General features: G+C 31.9%; 12 protein-coding genes across 12 annotated transcripts; 8 read left to right on the top strand and 4 right to left on the bottom strand.

The window, feature by feature from the left end:
* Positions 1-1477: 1477 nt before the first annotated feature.
* BN7_6089 (60S ribosomal protein eL8) lies at positions 1478-2257 on the top strand (the record flags this gene model as incomplete). The annotated part of the gene is made up of 1 exon (XM_011273342.1): positions 1478-2257. One exon carries the CDS (start codon positions 1478-1480, stop codon positions 2255-2257), a length of 780 nt encoding a protein of 259 aa, XP_011271644.1.
* Positions 2258-2596: 339 nt separating this feature from the next.
* Positions 2597-2974, top strand: QCR6 (ubiquinol--cytochrome-c reductase subunit 6; the record flags this gene model as incomplete). Its single annotated transcript, XM_011273343.1, has 1 exon — positions 2597-2974. One exon carries the CDS (start codon positions 2597-2599, stop codon positions 2972-2974), a length of 378 nt encoding a protein of 125 aa, XP_011271645.1.
* A 1740-nt stretch (positions 2975-4714) lies between these two features.
* Positions 4715-4972, top strand: BN7_6091 (uncharacterized protein; the record flags this gene model as incomplete). The annotated part of the gene is made up of 1 exon (XM_011273344.1): positions 4715-4972. One exon carries the CDS (start codon positions 4715-4717, stop codon positions 4970-4972), a length of 258 nt encoding a protein of 85 aa, XP_011271646.1.
* A 38-nt stretch (positions 4973-5010) lies between these two features.
* Positions 5011-6066, top strand: RRT5 (Rrt5p; the record flags this gene model as incomplete). Its single annotated transcript, XM_011273345.1, has 1 exon — positions 5011-6066. One exon carries the CDS (start codon positions 5011-5013, stop codon positions 6064-6066), a length of 1056 nt encoding a protein of 351 aa, XP_011271647.1.
* A 441-nt stretch (positions 6067-6507) lies between these two features.
* Positions 6508-7794, top strand: RPL2A (60S ribosomal uL2 domain-containing protein; the record flags this gene model as incomplete). The annotated part of the gene is made up of 2 exons (XM_011273346.1): positions 6508-6580; positions 7040-7794. 2 exons carry the CDS (start codon positions 6508-6510, stop codon positions 7792-7794), a joined length of 828 nt encoding a protein of 275 aa, XP_011271648.1.
* A 213-nt stretch (positions 7795-8007) lies between these two features.
* On the bottom strand, positions 8008-9522 carry BN7_6094 (putative glucose transporter HXT5; the record flags this gene model as incomplete). The annotated part of the gene is made up of 1 exon (XM_011273347.1): positions 8008-9522. The coding sequence occupies one exon, from the start codon at positions 9520-9522 to the stop codon at positions 8008-8010; it is 1515 nt and encodes a 504-aa protein (XP_011271649.1).
* Positions 9523-9884: 362 nt separating this feature from the next.
* On the top strand, positions 9885-13394 carry SMC2 (condensin subunit SMC2; the record flags this gene model as incomplete). The annotated part of the gene is made up of 1 exon (XM_011273348.1): positions 9885-13394. The coding sequence occupies one exon, from the start codon at positions 9885-9887 to the stop codon at positions 13392-13394; it is 3510 nt and encodes a 1169-aa protein (XP_011271650.1).
* A 121-nt stretch (positions 13395-13515) lies between these two features.
* On the bottom strand, positions 13516-15087 carry BN7_6096 (Y+L amino acid transporter; the record flags this gene model as incomplete). The annotated part of the gene is made up of 1 exon (XM_011273349.1): positions 13516-15087. The coding sequence occupies one exon, from the start codon at positions 15085-15087 to the stop codon at positions 13516-13518; it is 1572 nt and encodes a 523-aa protein (XP_011271651.1).
* Positions 15088-15570: 483 nt separating this feature from the next.
* On the bottom strand, positions 15571-17319 carry BN7_6097 (uncharacterized protein; the record flags this gene model as incomplete). The annotated part of the gene is made up of 1 exon (XM_011273350.1): positions 15571-17319. One exon carries the CDS (start codon positions 17317-17319, stop codon positions 15571-15573), a length of 1749 nt encoding a protein of 582 aa, XP_011271652.1.
* A 545-nt stretch (positions 17320-17864) lies between these two features.
* On the top strand, positions 17865-18161 carry DAD3 (Dad3p; the record flags this gene model as incomplete). Its single annotated transcript, XM_011273351.1, has 1 exon — positions 17865-18161. One exon carries the CDS (start codon positions 17865-17867, stop codon positions 18159-18161), a length of 297 nt encoding a protein of 98 aa, XP_011271653.1.
* A 474-nt stretch (positions 18162-18635) lies between these two features.
* ARC40 (Arc40p) lies at positions 18636-19730 on the bottom strand (the record flags this gene model as incomplete). The annotated part of the gene is made up of 1 exon (XM_011273352.1): positions 18636-19730. One exon carries the CDS (start codon positions 19728-19730, stop codon positions 18636-18638), a length of 1095 nt encoding a protein of 364 aa, XP_011271654.1.
* A 726-nt stretch (positions 19731-20456) lies between these two features.
* ADE13 (adenylosuccinase ADE13) lies at positions 20457-21905 on the top strand (the record flags this gene model as incomplete). The annotated part of the gene is made up of 1 exon (XM_011273353.1): positions 20457-21905. One exon carries the CDS (start codon positions 20457-20459, stop codon positions 21903-21905), a length of 1449 nt encoding a protein of 482 aa, XP_011271655.1.
* Positions 21906-21938: the final 33 nt, after the last annotated feature.

Raw genomic sequence — 21938 nt, forward strand, 5'->3', positions numbered from 1 at the left:
GTTTTGGTAAGTTATGTCTATTCAGTTGAAACTTTTTACACATCGAACAGACGATTTTATTCGAAGGATCTCTTTGTCTTTCACTTTTCTAGTAATATGAGGTGAAGAACAACAAGCATGAGCTCATAGCTTTAACCCTAGCCTCATATCTCTTTATACGTATATCTCTATACAAATTTGTTGTTCATTATTGCAATGTAAAAATTTCGCTTAATTAGAGATACCTTTGTGTCATCCCGATTAGGAAAGTATCAAAACTTCATACATTACAATTGATAGAATCAAAACTTCATCAAAACAATCATGGAACATGAAGATCGCCTCATAAAATCAATATAAATAACGATGTGAATTCCTATATTTTATCAATTAAATCCTTTCTTATTCTACATCATTAAGTCATTCGCTTATCAATCAACTAAATCTAATTCAAAAATGCAACCATCATTCACTGCTTCAACTGCTTCAGCTGCTCCAAAAGACAAACAAGAAAACCAAGATAACTTCTACAAAAACGGTATGCTTTTTGGTGAATGTGTTATTGCTTAAGCTTTTTAAGTTATTATAACACGCTTATTATATTGATGTGCTATTTAAAATTTGGTCTTGCTAGTTAATCATAGTTGGTGAGGTTTCAATTTCGGATGGTGTTTCTGGTATATTTGCTCTTGCTTAAGTTTTCTTTATACGTCTTAACTTTTTATATTTCTTAGATCCATGGACTATCTTATAATATTATAATATTTTATTTACAAATTTAACTTGTAGTACATTTTAAAAAGATTCTAGTTGAACTCACCATATAACTTCAGATATCTCTATATTTTATAATGTCACTATTGAAACTGACAGTACTTTCTTGCGTGGCCCTTACGTTTTCTCAGAAAAGAGTGTATCTACCAAAACTTGTTTTCGCGAAAGCTTTTTTCAGCTTTTTTTTTCACATATAAAATTTTTTCAAAACAATTTTGAACTCCTATTTACTTCTTTTAATTCAACAATAACGATACCACAACACATAAACAAAATGGTAAGTTTGATTTAACATCCATATTATGGAAGTAATAGATAAAAAGCATTATTGGAGCTCCTTGGGCAGATCTACTATTTCAGTAGTGCACTTGGGGTGTTGACGATGTTCTATTATTAAAGGTGTGAATTTTGAATAGTTTTTTCAACTTTTCATTATAACACAAAATATATTGGCCATGGAAGTTTTTGTTCTGTTAAAATCAAGTTCCTCAAGAAGTTAAACCCTTGGTATATGGAGCTTTGATTATTGGAATATTCTATACGGCTTCTTTTTGTTTGTTTTCCACCATTTATTAATGAATGTGCATACTATCCTTGTTGCACAGGCTGAGTTTTCATACTTCCTGAATGAAGTTTATGATTACTGTAGAGATGTTCAAGTTTGTTCTTGATGTGATTTTTTCTGTTCTTGACTATATGTTAAGGGACCAAATCACTAATCTCAATGATACAGCCTGCTAGTAAAAAAGTTGCTCCAGCTCCATTATCTTCAAAAAACTCAAAATCTGCTAAAGGTTCAAAAAACCCATTAGTTGAATCAAAACCAAAGAAATTTGGTATTGGTCAAAACATTCAACCAAAAAGAAACTTATCAAGATTTGTTAAATGGCCAGAATATGTCAGATTACAAAGACAAAGAAAGATCTTATCTTTAAGATTAAAAGTTCCACCAGCAATTGCTCAATTCCAACATACTTTAGATAGAAACACTGCTGCTCAAGCTTTCAAATTATTCAACAAATACAGACCAGAAACTTCTGCTCAAAAGAAAGAAAGATTAACCAAAGAAGCCGCTGCCATTGCTGAAGGTAAATCAAGACAAGAAGCTTCAGAAAAACCATATGTTGTTAAATACGGTTTAAACCATGTTGTTTCTTTAATTGAAAACAAAAAAGCTAAATTAGTCTTAATCGCTAATGATGTTGATCCAATTGAATTAGTTATCTTCTTACCAGCTTTATGCAGAAAATTAGGTATTCCATATGCTATTGTTAAAGGTAAAGCTAGATTAGGTACTTTAGTTCACTTAAAAACTGCTTCAGTTGCTGCTTTAACCGAAGTTAAAGCTGAAGATGAAGGTGCTTTAGCTACTTTAGTCTCAACTGTTACTGCTAACTTTAATGATACATTTGATGAAACCAGAAAACACTGGGGTGGTGGTATCTTAGGTGCTAAATCACAATCTAAATCAGCTAAAAGAGCCGCTGCTGCTGCTAAAGCTTAAGAGGTTTAACTCTTTTCAACTATAATAATATAATATTTGTATAGTAATAATTTGATTTTTGGGTTTTCGGTTAATTCATTTAGCGTAGATTCACTCTTTATGACCTCTTATTCTCAGTACATACTACAGTGTACTTGTATGATGATCGTGTTTAGTGAATCTCGAATACTTTATCGTATTTGATTTTCATAGACGTTAAGATTTTAAGCCAATGAAAAGTCAAGAAAATCAGCATTACGAAAAAAAAGTGAGAAACGAAGAAAAATGAAAATATTCAGAAATGTGTACTAATTAAACATAGATTTGATAAGAACTCCATTGATATAGAACCAGATCAAGATGTTGACTTTGATTTCCGAAGCTCTTGATGAGTTAAAAGATGCTTTTGTTCCAACTTTAGCTAAGGCTGAAAATGATGAAGAAGCTGAAGAAGAAGAAGAAGAAGAGGAAGAAGAAGATGAAGACGAAGACGATGAAGACGAAGAAGAAGAAGCTGGTGATCAATTAGACAAATTAAGATCAGAATGTGCTGAAACTAAAGATTGTCACTCATACGTCCATCATTACGCTGAATGTGTCGAAAGAGTTACTAAAGAACAAGAAGAAGAAGGTTATGAAGACAAAGATTACAAAGAAGATTGTGTTGAAGAATTCTTCCATTTACAACACTGTGTTAATGATTGTACCGCTCCAAGATTATTCTATAAATTGAAATAGATCACAATTTAAATGATTACTCACAAAGTCCTTCAAATATCATTCATTTATTAATATCAATAATTTATATCAACATTCAAGTTTCAACATTTAATAACAAATCAGAAGTTACTATTTAATGCATATTTATATTCGTGACGTCCGATATGACATCCCATAAAGGTTTATTTATATAAACAGATTTCATAAAATCTCCAATTAGGTTTAAAATATAATGATTTATGTATATACTATTTAATATGTTGGAAATGTAGATATTGTAATCATTAATATTGGATCTATTTTGGTGAACTTATTTGAAATAAACCTCTTAACTGAGCTCATTCCGTGCTGTTTGCTCAAACACAAGGTCAACTAACACACAGGTATATTCACCTGCATGGTTATCTGGATCTCTATCGAGCACTTGACACATTTTGATCAAGTAAATACTTGAATATAAGCTTTATAGATTTACTGTACCATAAGCCCTAAACTAATAGATCACCTGATGTATTCAACATCTTTACACCTAGCAGTCACATTAGATAAATCTCTTAATTTTGTAATGTTATTTTTTTTTCGCTGGGAGAGAGCTAAGTGGTAAAGGGACGCTTAGAAGGGACTCCAAACTGAATCTCTGCCTAAGCCTTAAGGTTTCGCGAACTTTCTCTGCCTAAGTTACTGAGATGGTAAGAGCCACACACGCTAGTTGGTGAGAGTGTTTCCCGTTGCGGTTGTTGGTTCGTTGTGATGAAAAGTATCTTGAAAAGTCATCTTGACTATAGTCTGTTACTGTTAGAAGAGTTGTATACATCAACAAACCCATAATTCAGTAAGTAAGGATACTATTGTTAGTTTTCCTTACGGGGTATAAACATGTGAATGAAGAGAGAATGGAGGCATGATCTAAAAGAAGTACTGAACCCATATATTTGTGCAAATGTACCTGAAGGAAATATGAAAATGAACTGTTGAACTTAAGAAGAAGGAAACCAACTACTCATGCCTTGAAAGATACCAGCTATCATGAATCCAGAACGAGAATAGTAATCACATTGAAAATCACATCCCTTAAGGAGAATTACAAGTATTTGGAATAATATAACTAACAATTTTATAGAAATGGCTAAATCAAAGAACCATACCGCTCATAACCAAACCAGAAAAGCTCACAGAAACGGTATTAAAAAACCAAAGACCTTCAGATACCCATCTTTGAAAGGTGTTGATCCAAAATTCCGTCGTAACCACAAACATGCTTTACACGGAACTGCTAAAGCTTTAGCTGCTGCTCGTGCTGAAAAAAAATAAATTTGATATAATCATGATATTATAATAGGTTTTATTTAAAAATTAAGATTAGAATTATGTTGTATTAAATTTGGCTTTTGGTGTATTCACAGTTGAAGTTTTTAATGTATATCATTTGATGGTTAAAGGAAAATATTAAAAAATTCATCCCAGCTTGTAAGCATTGAAGATTCATCAAGAAGACACAAAGACACAATATGATTAGGAATCAAAACAAGACAACATTAAGGAGATTAGATATCCAGATAACTATGTTCAGTATCTGATGTTACTGCAACAATTTTCAGATTAGCCGCCTTGTTTACCAAGTTTTGTTTTTAATTTTGTCTTTGTGGTTTGAATTTTCCGATTTCCTATAAATACTCTGTAAATTGTAGAAAAACCAAACTTGTTGACGTTTACTTTAGAACTGATTTGTCCAAGCTTTAGTCAATTGTCAAGGTCAAGATGTCACAAGAACAAGGTCCATATCAAGGCGCTCCAGAGTCAGCATTAAGTGCTGTCCCTTCTGAATTAATTAATGATACCGCTGTGTTAAGTGTTGAAGGAAGTGCTGTTGATTCATCAGTCCAAAGTGATACAGGTTCTCCAGATATTGTTGAAAAAGGCGCTAAGATCAATCCAAAACGTTTATTTGTTTCCAATATTAGTTATCAAACTACTGAAGATGAATTGAAAGATTTATTAAATGATTATGAAATGTAAGATTTTAATACCCTTATTTGTTTTAGCAATTTATTTTCATGGTTTATCTATGGTTCAAAACACAGCGGCTAACAATTCAACTATTTAGTGTCTCCATCATTATCCCAAGTCAAACTGTTAAAGGATTTAAATCAATTCATCAAAAGTCTTTAGGTGTTGCTTATGTTGAATTTGCCAATGAATTAGACGCTGAACTGGCCAGAAAGGAAATCAATGGTAAGATTGTGAATGATCGTGCTTTAAGAGTCAAACCTTTTGTTCCTTATTCCCCACAAAATACCTTTTTGAGAAGAACAAGATCAAGACGTGGTGCTTTCCATCGTAAATCAAGAGCTGAAAAAGCAACAACTGAAAAAATTGATGAACTGGATGAACAAGCTGTTCAAACTGATAATGCAGAAGGTAATGATGAAGAAAAAGCGATTCCAGGTGCTGCAACAGAATCAAATGAAGATGAAAACTTAGGTTCTGGGATTTCCGTTGATACTGATGGTGAAAAGCTGAAACCTCTTGTTGATGGAGAGGAAGCATTAGATAAAGAGCAAGAACCTGAAACTTCAAAAGATACCGTTTTTATCAGCCGTCTTTCTCCAAAAGCCACTGATGGTGACCTTCGTGAATTTTTCCATGAATTTGGACCAACTGATGTTTATATCTTCAAAAATCGTATCAATAAGAAACAACATCCATTACGTTTCCATCAAAGATATGTTTCTGCATTAGTTACCTTATCAGTTGAAGATGGTGTTTCCAAAGCGATTGAAACTCTTAATGATCAAAAAATTAAGAACAAAGTTGTTGGTATTCGTGCTGCTTATGTTTCCAAGATTGAGGATGTTAAAAAGGCAGCCGAAGTTCGTCAAAAGAAACAAGCTAAATTGGACCAAGAAGCTAACGCAGCAGCAGCAGCAGCAGCATCATCATCAGCAAAGCCAGCTTCAGATGATGTTGAGAAAGATGAAAAATCTAAACAACAATTACCAGTTGAAGAAACCCATGAAGATTCAATTGATGTTGTTCAAGAAGATGATGACGATGAATCTGTTTGTTTCAAAATTGATAGTAAACCACAACCTGAATCAGTTGCTGCTTGAGACCTACTATCTTTATTCAATGTGTTGTAATCTGATGATGAATGAATGCTTCTGAATATACCCAATTCCCAACTCTATATAGCTCTGACCAAGTCCATTGTTTGGATGTTAATGTTGTTTTCTATCTTATTTTTTATTGCAGTGTTTTTAATTTAGAATTGTTTAAGTAGAGTTGGATAACTAATGAAATTTTTGTTGTAAGATTGTAGAATTATGAAGTTTCATGAACCAGTAGAACGTAGCATAACAATGCTAAAGAATCTTGAAGTTAAATAACTTATAAAGTCACATAAAATGATGACAGTGTAAATTAATATAATGGTATAAGCTTTTGATTTCAGTTGCCTGAACAACGAATTTCCCCATGATTTCAGATTTCTAAAGTTGATACAATTAAATATTGTGCTGAGATATACACATGTTCTGAAATATTCCACACAAATGATGAAAAGTGGTGTCCTGGTGGAAGAAAAACAGTCCCATTCTGAAAACTCCCAAGGAGGTTCCGTATTTGGTAATGGTTACGCAACACTTTGCGAAAACAATTTTACACACATCCTTGTGAAAACTTGAAAAAGATAAAATATACAATTCATTAACATATAGAGTATTAGGAACACCAACCAAAAAACTAATCAACAATGGGTATGTCTTTGATGATACAAGGATATGAGATGAAGAGAATAAACAGATTATTATGAATTTAGATGAGATATAAAAGATCAATACAGTTGGAATAAAGTTAATGATTTTTCAAAGTGTGGGAAGATTTAGTGAAAAATTTCAGTATTATAAGATTAAGTAGTCTAAAGATTAAGATTAGAAATATCATCAGTACAGTTGAATAAGAATATATCATGTGTCAAGAATCAGATTTACAACGTTCTTAAATGTTTTGTTATCAAGTTTTTCTTTCATCTCATAATGAATCTGTACCCAAGAATTTATACTAACAAATTTTAAATAGGTAGAGTTATTCGTAACCAAAGAAAAGGTGCTGGTTCAATCTTCACCGCTCACACCAGATTAAGAGAAGGTGCTGCTAAATTAAGAACCTACGATTACGCTGAAAAACATGGTTACATCCGTGGTGTCGTTAAACAAATTATTCACGATGCTGGTAGAGGTGCTCCATTAGCTAAAGTTGTTTTCCGTGATCCATACAGATATAAATTACGTGAAGAAATCTTCATTGCTAACGAAGGTGTTTACACTGGTCAATTCATCTACGCTGGTAAAAAAGCTTCATTAAACGTTGGTAACGTTTTACCATTAGGTTCAGTCCCAGAAGGTACTATTGTTTCAAACGTTGAAGAAAAACCAGGTGACAGAGGTGCTGTTGCTAGAACTTCAGGTAACTATGTTATTGTTATCGGTCACAACCCAGATGAAGGTAAAACTAGAATTAAATTACCATCTGGTGCTAAAAAAATTGTTTCATCAGACGCTAGAGGTGTCATCGGTGTTATTGCCGGTGGTGGTCGTGTTGATAAACCATTATTGAAAGCTGGTAGAGCCTTCCACAAATACAGAGTTAAACGTAACTCATGGCCAAAAACTCGTGGTGTTGCTATGAATCCAGTTGACCATCCACACGGGGGTGGTAACCATCAACATATTGGTAAAGCTTCAACCATTTCTAGAGGTGCTGTTCCAGGTCAAAAAGCTGGTTTGATTGCTGCCAGAAGAACTGGTTTATTACGTGGTTCCCAAAAAACTCAAGATTAGGTTATTTAAAATCATATATATACGAATCTACTTATTTTTCTGTTGGGGTCTGCGCTATTATTCTGTGTTTTTTTGAATAAAATATCATTAATGTACTTTTAGATTAATCTATTGTAGAATATTTTAACGCTATCTTTGTTTTCTACAGGCGGATCATTGTATTTTATTTGTATATTATTTACATATATAATTGTATTAATTGCGTGCAGCAAGTTATTGCTCCAATCTGACGCTGGAAGTAAATTTTGATATAATGAAATCAAAATGACCACCAACGTAAAGTGAAAATAGAATTGTTATAATTTGGAAAGAGCCCAAAATAATGAATGGACCACCAACCCAATAATCAGCAGTAAATCCACCAGCTTTTGAAATCAGTAAAATCCCTATACCACCAATGAGTGAATAAACACCAGAGATTGATCCATTATGAGCTCTTTTCTTATCTGTACATAATGATAAAGATACAAGAATACTACCAATTTCACCAGCACCAAAGAAACAACTAAATACAATAGCTGTAGCTGATTTAGGATTTTTCAAAAAGGCAAAACCAAAAGATCCAACAAGTCCTAAAACACAAGCTAAGATCATTGAATTTTTACGACCATGTTTATCAGCCAAATAACCAAAAATTGGAGCAAATACTAAAGAAACCGTATGACAAATTCCAACTAGAATTGCGGCTTGAACATAAGCTTCTTTACAACTTGATCTATCCATATGAGAGCAATAACCATTATCATAGTAATATCTGTTAACATACAACGGTATGAAAGCAGCTGCAACAACAGTAGTAGAACGACTTAAAAATCCACCGAGATAACCTAATGCAATCTTTGGATCTTTAGCTTCCAAAAACCCAAGTTTCATTAATCCAAAATAGGTATGTTTCTCTTCTTCTAAATGAACTTGATGTTCTTCTCTTTCAATTTCATCTAACACATCATCATATGGTGATAAATATTTTGATAGATATGGAATTTTAAAAGTCTTATTTGAAAATAAACCCCAAGATAAAAACAAAGAAGCGGCAAGTGCAATACCACCAACAACAAAGTATGAATGTTTTAAAGCAGGTGCTGGTGGTTCAATTTGACCAAATCTTGTAGGCAAAGGTAAATAAACAGAAACTGAAAATACAGCACCTGTACCTGATGCTATACCAATAACTGAAGTTAATTTTCCATTTCTTTTGCTGATAGCCTTACCTTCAGAATCTTCTAATGGTTCTTGTTCAGTATTGGAGACTTCAGAAGCGTCACCTAGAGCACTATATTCAACATTTGAATTCTTGAAGTTGAGTAAAGAGCTTAATTGGAAACCTGAAGCTGAAAGTTCTGCCAATAAAGCTGTCATCATCGATCCAGCAGCAGTAGCACCTATAGCAAAGAATAATCTGATTAACAAGAGATCTGGATAAACATTTTGTGCTAAGGTAAAGATGAAGAAAGATAACCCAACACTAAAAACACCAAATACTAGAATATATTTTGGACCAATCTTGTCACTTAAAGTCCCCAAGAATGGACTCAAAGCAATTGACATTAACTCATCAGCAAATCCCAAAGTACCAATGTAATCACCAATTTTGGAAGAAATACCCAAAATATCAGTTAAAAAGAATGATTGAGTGGAACTCATAAACACCATAAAGGATATATTGAAGAAACATGCTAAGGCGAACGATATGAAGTTCAATTTTGAATATGGTTTTTGATAAGCCATTGTTTATAAATATTCAAGAGGAGCTATATGATTACCAGCATCTGTAGAACCAACCTGAATAAATTTTCAACCACTAAACTGCACAATATATATAAGAAATTCTGAATACACCTATTATATTTGGAAAGCACGATAAAACCGATGCCAAAAATGACTAAGCATTTGTGGATTACATAATCCATGAGTAAATCACGCGAAAAAATAAAAAATCGAAACTTCACGAAACGTAAACAAATAATAAAGAAAAAGTAAACAAACATCTTAATTTTGTTGATTTTCTAAGAAAGAACAACTTGTGCGTCGGTTTTTGGTTATACATTCAACTCAGAAGTGCTTAAAATCGGTAGAATAAGGGTTCTAAGATGAGAGTGGAAGAGTTGATCATCGATGGGTTCAAGTCTTACGCGACAAGAACGGTTATCTCTGGTTGGGATTCTCAGTTTAACGCCATCACAGGTCTTAATGGTTCAGGGAAGTCGAATATTTTGGATGCCATCTGTTTCGTGCTAGGTATCTCATCCATGTCTACTGTGAGAGCCTCCAACTTGCAAGATTTAATCTATAAGAGAGGTCAAGCTGGTGTTACCAAAGCTAGTGTTACTATTGTGTTTGATAATTCTGATACTGCAAAATCACCAATTGGGTTTGAATCTATTCCAAAAATTTCTGTCACTAGACAGATTGTTCTTGGTGGAACAAGTAAATATTTGATCAATGGTCATAGAGCTCAACAACAAGCCGTGCTACAATTATTCCAATCTGTTCAATTGAACATCAATAACCCAAATTTCTTGATTATGCAAGGTAAAATTACTAAAGTTTTGAACATGAAACCTTCTGAAATCTTGTCACTTATTGAAGAAGCTGCTGGTACCAAAATGTTTGAAGATCGTAAAGATAAAGCTGAAAAGACGATGGCAAAGAAAGAAACTAAATTACAGGAAATTAGATCATTGTTAATTGAAGAAATTGAACCAAAATTAGAAAAATTAAGAAATGAGAAAAGAATGTTTTTAGAATTTCAACAAACTCAATCTGATTTAGAAAAGCTTTCACGTGTTGTTAATGCTCATGATTTTACGAAATTTTCAGCAAAATACTTCAAGTATAATGAAGAATTTGAAACCAAAAGTTCCATATTGGAAAACTCATCTACAGAAATCGAAAGACTTACAAATGAAATTACTAATTTAACTGAAGATCTTGAAAGATTTAAGGAACGTAAGGCTCTAGAGGCTAAAAAAGGGAACAAACTGAAAGATTTAGAATCCAAGCAAACTGAAATCAACAAGACTATAACAAGATTCAATACATCAAGAGGTATTATTTCTGAAAATATTAAAGATGAAGAATCTAAAAAGCAAGAAACATTGAAACAAATTAGTTGGTTAGAGAAAGAAGTTGAAAGTAAACTTACTGCTCATCAAAACTTAGAAAAAGAATACAATGAAGCAAAAGATAAGTTATCAGAACTGAAAGCTACACATGTAAAGAAAGAAGAACTTCTTTCAACTTTAACCACCGGTGTTTCATCAAAAGGTAAATCTGGTGGTTATAACCAACAACTTCAAGAAGAAAAACAAAAATTAGCTGATGCAAATGTTTCTATACAACAATCCAAATTGAAAGTTGATCATCTTATTTCAGAAAATAACTCAAATAAACCAAAATTAGCTAAAGCTCAAAGGGAACATGATGTATTTTTACAAGAAATTAACAATCTCAAACAAAAGCAAGCCGGTTTGGAAGATCAATTAACAAAAGTTGGGTTTAATCCTTCAAAAGTTAAAGATTTGAAAAGACGTGAAATTGAAATAAATAGAGAACTTCATAAGGTCAACAATGAAGCCAATTTCCTGAAACGTAAAGTTGCAAATTTAGAATTTTCATATACTAAACCAACTTCAGATTTCAATTCAAGATCAGTTAAAGGTGTTGTTGCGCAATTATTCAATTTAGATGAATCTCAATCAGCTTCAGCAACTGCATTAGAAGTGGCAGCTGGTGGTAGATTATACAACATTGTTGTTGATAATGAAGTTACTGGTTCACAGCTTTTAGAAAGAGGTCAATTAAGAAAACGTATTACTATTATTCCATTGAATAAGATTGCAGCTCGTACATTATCAGATCAACAAGTTAATATTGCTAAGGAATTATGTCCTGGTAAAGTTGAATTGGCATTGAATTTAATTGGTTATGAACATGAAGTTGCTAAAGCTATGGAATTCATTTTTGGTACAAGATTGGTTTGTGAAGATGCCGAAACTGCAAAGAAAGTTACTTTCCATCCTCAAGTTAGAGCAAGATCAGTTACTTTACAAGGTGATGTTTATGATCCAGAAGGTACTTTATCCGGTGGTAGTAGAAAATCATCAGGTTCAGTATTGATCAATATTCAAAATTACAATAAAGTTAATAATCATTTGAAGTCATTAAATAATGATTTGAAAAATATCCAATTTGAACTTGCACAAGAATCAGAATTATCTGAGAAGACTAGATCAATTCAAAATGAATTAAGTTTGACATCTCATCAGATTCAATTAGCCGAAAAGAACTTACAAACAAATTCTTCAAGTCAAATTCTTTATAGATATGAAAACAACATTAAAGAAATTGAAGAATTACAAAATATTGTCCAAACTAAAATAACTGAAGCTGAGAAAATTGGTTCTGAAATTTCAAAAATTGAAAATGATATGAAAGAGTTTAGTACAAATAGAGGTTCAAAATTACAAGAATTAGAGCAAGAAGTTGAATTCATAGCTTTGCAGATCTCTAAACTGGACAAACAATTGAATATTGCTTCTGATGGTTTCCAATCTTCACAAATTGAATTAGAACAGTTAGGTGGTGAATTACAAACTGCTAAAGAATCCATTACTGATGTAGACTCCACCATTCAAGATTTACATAAACAATTGGCTACAGTTGATAAAGATTTATCCAAAGAGAATGAAGTCTTAATGGAAATAAATGCAGAGATTGATGTTGAAAGAGAAAATCAAGTTGGTATCAACGAAGAAATTGCTGAATTGAATAAAGTTTTATCAAGTAAGAATAAACAAATGAATGATATTAAATTAAACTCACAAAAATTATCTCATGAAGTTGAAAAATTAGGCTCATCATCTAAATCATTACGTAAACATCTTGAAGAATTAATTGAAGAAAATTCATGGTTAGAAGATGATAATATTGTTCAAAGTGTTATACAACAATATCCAAATGTTAATCTGGATGAATGTCATGATCAAATAGCAAGATTAAATGAAAGATTCCAAGGTATGAAACGTAAAGTGAATTCAAATATTATGAGTATGATTGATAATGTTGAAAAGAAAGAAACTGCATTGAAACAAATGATCAAGACAATTGAAAAGGATAAATCTAAAATTGAAGAAACTATTGTTACATTAAATGAATATAAGAGAGAAACTTTAGTCAAGACATGGGAAAAAGTTAGTACAGATTTTGGATTAATCTTTGGTGATTTATTACCATCTTCATTTTCAAAATTAGTACCACCAGAAGGTAAAGACATTACAGAAGGTCTTGAAGTTAAAGTTAGATTAGGTAAAGTTTGGAAAGAAAGTTTAGTTGAATTATCAGGTGGTCAAAGATCATTAATTGCTCTTTCATTGATTTTGGCATTATTACAATTTAAACCAGCACCAATGTATATTTTAGATGAAGTTGATGCTGCATTAGATTTAAGTCATACTCAAAACATTGGTCATTTAATTAAGACAAGATTCAAAGGATCACAATTTATCATTGTTTCATTAAAAGAAGGTATGTTTACAAATGCTAATAGAGTTTTCAGAACTAGGTTCCAAGATGGTACTTCTGTTGTTAGTGTTATGTGAAAAGAAGAAAGGAAATGAAGATGTTTGGTTTATTTAAATGGGTTAATTAAAGGTTTATAATTCTGTTTGTTTTTTTCAGTTCGCTAATATATATTGTATCACTATAAATCAACTATGAATATCATTTGTAAACTTTTGTCCATTTCTTGATTCTCAATCCATCATGATCTAGATAAACATTTTGTCTAGCAATTTTATAACCTCCTAACCAAGGTAAGAACTTAACCCTCACAAACCAATAAACAGTAGCCAATCCAAATAATATAATCCCACCGAATGAATAAGATTGAACTAAAGTTGAAGGTGAACTGAAAGGAGCAGCAAATATGACCACCGATGAAACAAAACAGAATAACACAGCAATATGTGGTGATCTAATAGGTGCTTTGATTTGTGGAAATCTATGTCTTGCTTTATAAATCCCAATACACAACACAGCATGGAATAATTGATTTGGATAAACTTGCATGGAAACAATATAATTATAAATATCACCATTTTGTGGTAAGAATAAGACACCAATCGAAATTGATACATTTATGAATAATGCTAAGATTGGTGTACCATTTGGATAATTTGATGATATTATATTGGAGAATGGTAAGAATCCTTCACGTGCAATAGATTGAATTAATAATGAGTCTGCATATACCACAACAAGTAAATTACTAGCAGCACTTATTGCAATGATTGATGAAAGGATTTTACGACCTAAAATAGGTCCAAATAATTTTTCAAATAGAATTGCACCTATTAACTCTCCACTTTTCAATATTTCTTTTGATGGAATCACTATCAAGTATGATAAATTTAATGAAACGTATGTCAATACAACAATGAGCATCGATAAAGGAGCTGCAATTTTAAGAGTTTGAATTGGATTCTTAATTTCATTTTGAACCATATGTGGAGTAGTCCATCCACCAAATGAATAGATTGTTCTTAAAACAACGGATGATACTATTGATAATGAATGCTTACCTAGTTGAGGAGCTTTGAAAAGAATATCTGATCTCAAATTGTTTTCAATACCAGTAATTGAAGTTGGTATTATAATGACGTAAAATGTAATAAGGATCATTAATCCAACAAGGAATAGTTTAAGTCCTCCAATGAAATTTTGAATCCAAAGTCCCAATCTTCTTGATGTACCATGCGCTATGAGAGTGAAAACAAGTAATCCTAAAGCTAAATTTCTAGCTTTAATCTCATCATTTTCTAATCCTAGAGCATATCTTGAATATTGACCAAAGATTAATGCATTACCACTTGATATATTGAATAAAACATTAAAAATCCCAAATATAAAACTAGCATAATATTTTGGCCATGGGAATAAATATTCAAGAAATACTTTTGTAGCACCACTTCTTGGTAATAATGATCCTAATTCCAAATAAACACTAAGACCACTCATCGCTATACTAGCACCAATGATCCAAACAATTAAAAACATTGAGACATCACCATTTATATCTTTAAAGATCCCACCTGGTGTAGCAAATATTCCTGATCCTATCATTCTACCAACAAATAGCACTATTGTGGAATAGAGCCCTAGATGACGTCCATGGGGTGGATCTTCCATGGGTATTAAAGTTGTTCTGCCCGAAGTTGTAGTGATTGGTGTATCTATGGTTTCATCCTCTTCAAGATCGATGTTTTGCGGTATCAGTTGTGTATACTCAGTCATATTTTCTATAGTGTATAATGATTTGGTATGTGTTTAAAGTGATTGTTTTCAGGTGAATTGTGCAGTTCTAGTGTTTATATGATCTGGATCTGATAATTATTATGACAAATGTCGAGAATTGATAAGCTGACTCGCGACGGAAAATATAATGCAATTACTCAAAACAATGAGATAAGAGTAAAATGTCTTACTTAGTAAAAGAATGATAGGTAGTCAAGAGGGATCATATATATACCTCTTCATAATGTATACACGTCCAAGGACAAAAAAGTTCGAATTGTTGTCGATAGAGATTAAGTTTGAATACATTGTAGGTGCACTCACAAAGCTCATAATACAAATGTTTATAAAAATACATATCAAAACAAAATATACAAAACACTAAAAATAAATTTCAAATATCAAAAGCTCTAAATTAGGCTGTAAAAACTTGGGAATGTTCAATGAAGATGATGTTTACAACTTAGGTAAGTTATCCAAAATCTATTGTTGATTTGCAGGAAACGCTTGACCTGAAGAATGTCCATGACCTTGAGAAGTTGCAATACCAGCTTGAGTTCTTCTTTGAATTTCAGTTAAATTAGAACGAGCTTGTTGTGCATGTCTTTCAACTTGTTGAGCTCTTTGTTGTAAGTTTAATTTAGCTTGATCTGTAGAAAATTGTTGTTGTTGTTGTTGTTGTAATTTTCTTTGAGCTGGGGATGGGGATGATTGGTTAGCAAAACCTTGTTGTTGTTGTAATGGTGATTGTTGGAATCCTTGTTGTCTTTGAACTGGTGAAGCTGCTGAACCTGGTTGAATTCTACCACTTGCTGGGGCAACATTTGGATTTGAATTGTATTGACCTTGACCTTGACCTGGAACTTGTTGAGCACCATAAGCACTTGGACCTACACCACCTTGACCAGCATTAGAAACTGGTTGAACTGGTTGTTGTTGAAACTGTTGTTGTTGTTGACCTTGTGGAACTTGTTGCTGTTGTTGTGGTGGAGGAACACGAGTAGCAGAACCACCATAAGAACTTGAAGAACGAGTAGAAGCAGCAGATGAACCAGTAGCGAAACCTTGAGGAGCAGATAAATGATCTCTTGGTTGTTCTTGAGCTGGAACTTTAGAAGTTGGATGTTCATTTTGTTTTCTACCAGCTTTAGCACCTTCACTTGCAGCACCGGCTGCAAAACCAGTACCAGCAGCAGAAGTTGAAGCAAGAACACCAGCTTTAAAATTTTCATCATATGCCTTTTGAGGATCTTGAACTTTAATTGGAGCTTCACCTTTATCAGCCTTTTCAAGGAAATTTGTCTTTTCAACTTGAGATTCAACAGTTGGAACTTTAACACCTTCAGTAGCTAATTTTTTAGTTTCTGAAGAATCAGGAACAGATTGACCTTTTAATTGATAATTTTCAGATTTTCCAACTGGTTTATTTGCATCTGGATTTCTATTAGAAGCTTTAACGGCAGGTTCACGATCAAGACCTTTTGAAATTGCCTTTCTTGTTTGTTGTCTTCTAAATTCAACGAAATCTTTAATTTTTTGCCATTTTTCTTGAACTTCAGGTTTTTGTTTAGCAATGATTTTTTCATCAATTGTTCTAATAAGTTTTAATAAGAAGGCTTGAGTATATGGTGAGAAATTAATTCTTAACCAATAAAATCCTAAATAAATAACTAAAGCATAACCAGAAGTACCTCTAAAGATTAAAGTATCAAACAAGATAGCAACAAAAACAGCAACTTCTGAAATTGTAATGATATCAACAAGGGAATTTTGATTTTTCAAAACAGCAGATACATTATATTGAGAACTCAATTGTAATATAGAAATAATGAAAAAAGGAACTAATTTAAAAGCACTTGGTCTTGATAATAACCAAACAAACCCCAACATTAAAGATTGGAAATTTTCAGTAGCTAATAAAGTATAATAATTTGGAATAATTGAACCAAAAGTAGTCAAGACAGTAATTGAATATGAAGCAATAACACCAATAAAACTTAAACGATATGCAATTCTTGGAGTCCAATACCAATTAGTTTTCCATAAAATATATCTTGCAAAATAAAAAGCTAAATAAATTGAACCAAATAATAAGGTAGAAACATGACCACCTAACCAAACATATTTTTTAATTGGTTTTGGAGGTTGTTGTTTTCTTCTTAAGACTTTTTTAGTCTTGACTCCTGTATTTGGAGGAATTGATTTTGTATCAGGAGCTAAAGCTTGAGACATGATGAACTAAGCAACACAACAAAAACTCTCAAGATGATTAACACAAACTAATTGTAATTGAATACAATAAGAATTGACCTTTAAAATTGTTTACTAAATGCTTTAAATTCAATGAGTATTAAAAACAATTGTAATATAGCAAAAGTGAAAACTGCAGACACCAAATTTCAGGTTTCGAGAAATTTGTTGCCCCGGTAGAAAAACTTTGGAAAAGGCGTAGTAAGTACTCAGGAACGGCTGAAATGATGGGAAATGATGGAATTTTGTGAGTAATTGATAGATATAAATACACTGGGTCAATTCTGGGAAAGATTAGCTATCTATTCATGTAAAAATCATGAGATTTTACCAATTTTAAAGTGGATTAAAGTGTTGAAAAGGTCTTAACTACCCGCGAATGTGTTTTATAAGCTGTTCATACTTCGCGAATTTTGTTGCTTTGTTTATTTTATACGCGTAAATTTAATTTAAATATTGAAATAACAAAACATTTCAGAAGAAGAAAACTATATTGAAAGGGAAGAGAAAGAGTGGAAGACTTAAGGATGTCAGAGTTATTATCAACAGACTATACAAAGCAGTCTCACCAGTTAACAAAATTAGAAACAGATCTTTTGATCCAATATCAAAATTTAGCTAGAAGATTACATCAATTATCAGAAATTATAAACAAATTAGTCAATGTTCCATCTGCCAAATTATTAGAAAATTTAGAAGATATTGAAAATAAGATGGCTTTAGTATTTACACTATTCAAAGGAGCTGTTTATAGTTTGTTTTTACAACAAGAAGGTGCTCAGAATGAAGATCCAAGTAATCAAGAATCTTATTCAACAATGTGATAGATATGAATGTGGTTACATAAAGATATGATATGTTTCTTGGTGGTGTTCATTGATAGATGTGTTGCTTAATTGATGGTTCAATTAAAGTCATACTTCAGAAAAGGATCTATGTCGATGGTATTGGTAATATTAAGGAATTGGATGGCTGAAGGTTTACTATGGGTTGGTTCAAATCAATTAGGATAAAAAGTACTAGAAATATATGCGTAACAGGTCATAGCAAAAGGAAATATGTCATTCAAGATAGCTTCTGTGGTGTTGATGGCTGAATATGATAAAACATTCGTATATGAAATTAGGTAATAATATAGAGATCAGGATTTCTAAGGACTTTTATGGATATTTCTGAGGAGCCTTGATACCATCACCAAATGTGATTCCCACGAATATGGATATATATAACATACTAAGTAGTTATTACAATTAATATATATCCATTCTATTAAACGTTTATTCCAAAGGAAAAAATATCTAAACATTAAAGATTACAACTTTACCATCAATACCAGAAGAACTAACTTTTGTTAATTCAACTCCATTATCTTCATAAGGTCTTAATTCAGTAATAGTATTTTGATGAATAGTTTTCAAACCTGAATTTTTACCAGTAGTACCTTTCAAATCCAATTGTTTAAACATATTCAAAGCACTAGTTTCACCAATGGCAGTATCATCATTCTTATTTGGATCATCAATTGATCCAGATTCAACCCAATTAGATTCATCACCTGCAAATGTAACAATATGACAATTATGACCAGCTGCTAAGATTTCATTTTCATTTTTGAAAACTAATGATTTAAAAGGTAAAAATGAAGTTGAAACACTTAGTATAGATCTTGGTGCTACATCTGCACCACCATTTGGATAAACAATAGTTAATGAAGAATCATGTGCAACAAATCCCAAGACATCACCACTTGGACTAAAAGCAACATCATGAATCCAACCACCATTTGAACTAATAAAATCACCACAAAGTGTTTGGAATGGTAATTTTTCACCCCAATAACTTGGTTCTGGTTTGGAATCAATTCCTTTGATATAACCACTAAACACACGAGCATGACCATCTGTAGAACCAGCAGCTAATAAGACATTATTTGGATGCCATTTAATACTTAAAATTGTGGAACGTAATGGTTTTTTAATATGTTTAGAGATCCACCAATCATTTTCTTGTTCAAAATAACAAACTGAAATGATTCTTGCAGATGACCCCACGGCAAATTTAAACCCATTTGGTGACCATGCAACTGAAGTAGCAGCTCTATTAATTCTTAAAAGAACTAAAGTTGGTTTATAAGAACCATCAGATAAAGGTTCCCAAACAATAGCATTACGATCTTGAGAACATGTAACAATTCTACCATGGATTGAAATATCAACAGCTGTAACTAATTTATCATGATCTTTTAAAACAGTGATTAATTTAGCTGGTTTTGATTTTAAATCATAAATTTCAACATTTGAATCATTTGTAATTGCTAAAACAGTACGATCTTGATTGAACGCATGAGATTGAATTGGATTATGATGGAATTGAATAACTTGTGGAGTGGACATTGTATTTCTGTATTATTGTAGTCTGTTCAGGAGTTCGACTCTACTGATCAATTGATCTTTTAAACTTGTGTTTAATAAACTTGTTATTACAATGATAAGTGTCAAAAGTGTCAAAAGGAGTAAAATCGGGTATTCAAAATCTCGAGATTATTCGCGAAAGAGGGTAAAAAAGTGATATTGGCACGGGAAATGGCAGATCTATAAGGACTAAATTGAGTTATTGTGGAAGTTTAAGTTGATGGAATGGTCTGAAAATTGAGTAGTAGGTACATGGTGTATTGGATGAATGGTATTGTGAATTATGTGGTGATTGAGTTGTTGGTTGTGCTGTTTTGGTGGTATTTAGTCTGTGTTCCATAGTAAATTGTATTTAATACCCAGTCAAACGTATAACGAAAAACTCAGTACATCAGCTGATAATTAAGCCTAAAGATTGAAACTTTCTAGATAACTAATGAACTCTTTGATATCTTTTAGTTGTAATTATTGAATATCACCTCTAGCATCTTATCACTCAATACCTCTTTAAATTGTTAGCACAATTACAAAATTCCCGGATCCTCCCATCAATATTTCAGAGTCAATTTTTACAAATATTGATTTCAATTAGGGTAAGCTCATCTCCATATATAAATAAATTTACCCACGAGATTGTAAAAATTATTTAAATTATACCAATCAATTGAACAAGGAACATCAATAACATCAAAACAACAAACAAGAAAGATGTCTGCTAATGATAAATACGCTACACCATTATCTTCACGTTATGCTAGTGAAGAAATGTCATCAATTTTTTCTTTAAGAAATAGATTTTCAACATGGAGAAAATTATGGTATAATTTAGCAATTGCAGAACGTGAATTAGGTCTTGATGTTGTTACTCAAGAAGCAATTGATCAAATGTCTAAAAATTTAGAAATTACAGATGAAGAAATCACAGCTGCTTCTAAAGAAGAAGCTAAAGTTCGTCATGATGTTATGGCTCATGTTCATGTTTTTGGTGATACATGTCCTGCAGCTGCTGGTATTATTCATTTAGGTGCTACATCATGTTATGTTACTGATAATGCTGATTTGATCTTCTTAAGAGATGCTTATGATGTTTTAATTCCAAAATTAGTCAATGTTATTGATCGTTTAAGTAAATTTGCTGATGAATATAAAGATTTACCAGTTTTAGGTTGGACTCATTTTCAACCAGCTCAATTAACTACTGTTGGTAAAAGAGCTACATTATGGATTCAAGAATTATTATGGGATTTAAGAAATTTCGTTAGAGCTAGAAATGATATTGGTCTTAGAGGTGTTAAAGGTACTACCGGTACTCAAGCTTCATTTTTAGCATTATTCCATGGTGATGATGATAAAGTTGAAGATTTAGATGCAAGAGTTACAGAATTATTAGGATTTGATATTAATTATCCAGTTACTGGTCAAACTTATTCAAGAAAAATTGATATTGATGTTGTTTCACCATTATCAAGTTTTGCAGCAACTGCTCATAAATTTGGTACTGATGTTAGATTATTAGCTAATTTAAAAGAAATTGAAGAACCTTTTGAAAAATCACAAATTGGTTCAAGTGCTATGGCTTATAAAAGAAATCCAATGAGATGTGAACGTGTTTGTTCTCTTGCAAGACATTTAGGTTCATTATATAATGATGTTGTTCAAACTGCAAGTGTTCAATGGTTTGAAAGAACTTTAGATGATTCAGCAATTAGAAGAATTTCATTACCTTCAGCCTTTTTAACAACAGATATTTTATTAAGTACTTTATTAAACATTACATCTGGATTAGTTGTTTATCCAAAAGTTATTGAAAGAAGAATTAAAGGTGAATTACCATTCATGGCTACAGAAAATGTTATTATGGCCATGGTGGAAAAAGGTGCTTCAAGACAAGAAGTTCATGAAGAAATCAGAGTTTTATCACATCAAGCAGCTGCAGTTGTTAAACAAGAAGGTGGTGATAATGATTTAATTGAAAGAATTAAAAACACTGAATTTTTCAAACCAATTCATAATGAATTAGAATCTCTTTTAGATCCAAGTACATTTGTTGGTAGAGCTCCACAACAAGTTACTAAATTCTTAGCAAAAGATGTTAAAAATGCTTTAGAACCATTCAAGGAACATATCACTGAAGAAAATGTCAAATTGAGTGTTTAGTTGACCTATATATATCTATAATAAAGAATTGAT

The sequence above is a fragment of the Wickerhamomyces ciferrii genome, contig 00250 (assembly GCF_000313485.1).
Source record: "Wickerhamomyces ciferrii WGS project CAIF00000000 data, strain NRRL Y-1031 F-60-10, contig 00250, whole genome shotgun sequence".
In the NCBI taxonomy this organism is placed as follows: Eukaryota; Fungi; Ascomycota; class Saccharomycetes; order Phaffomycetales; family Wickerhamomycetaceae; genus Hansenula; species Hansenula ciferrii.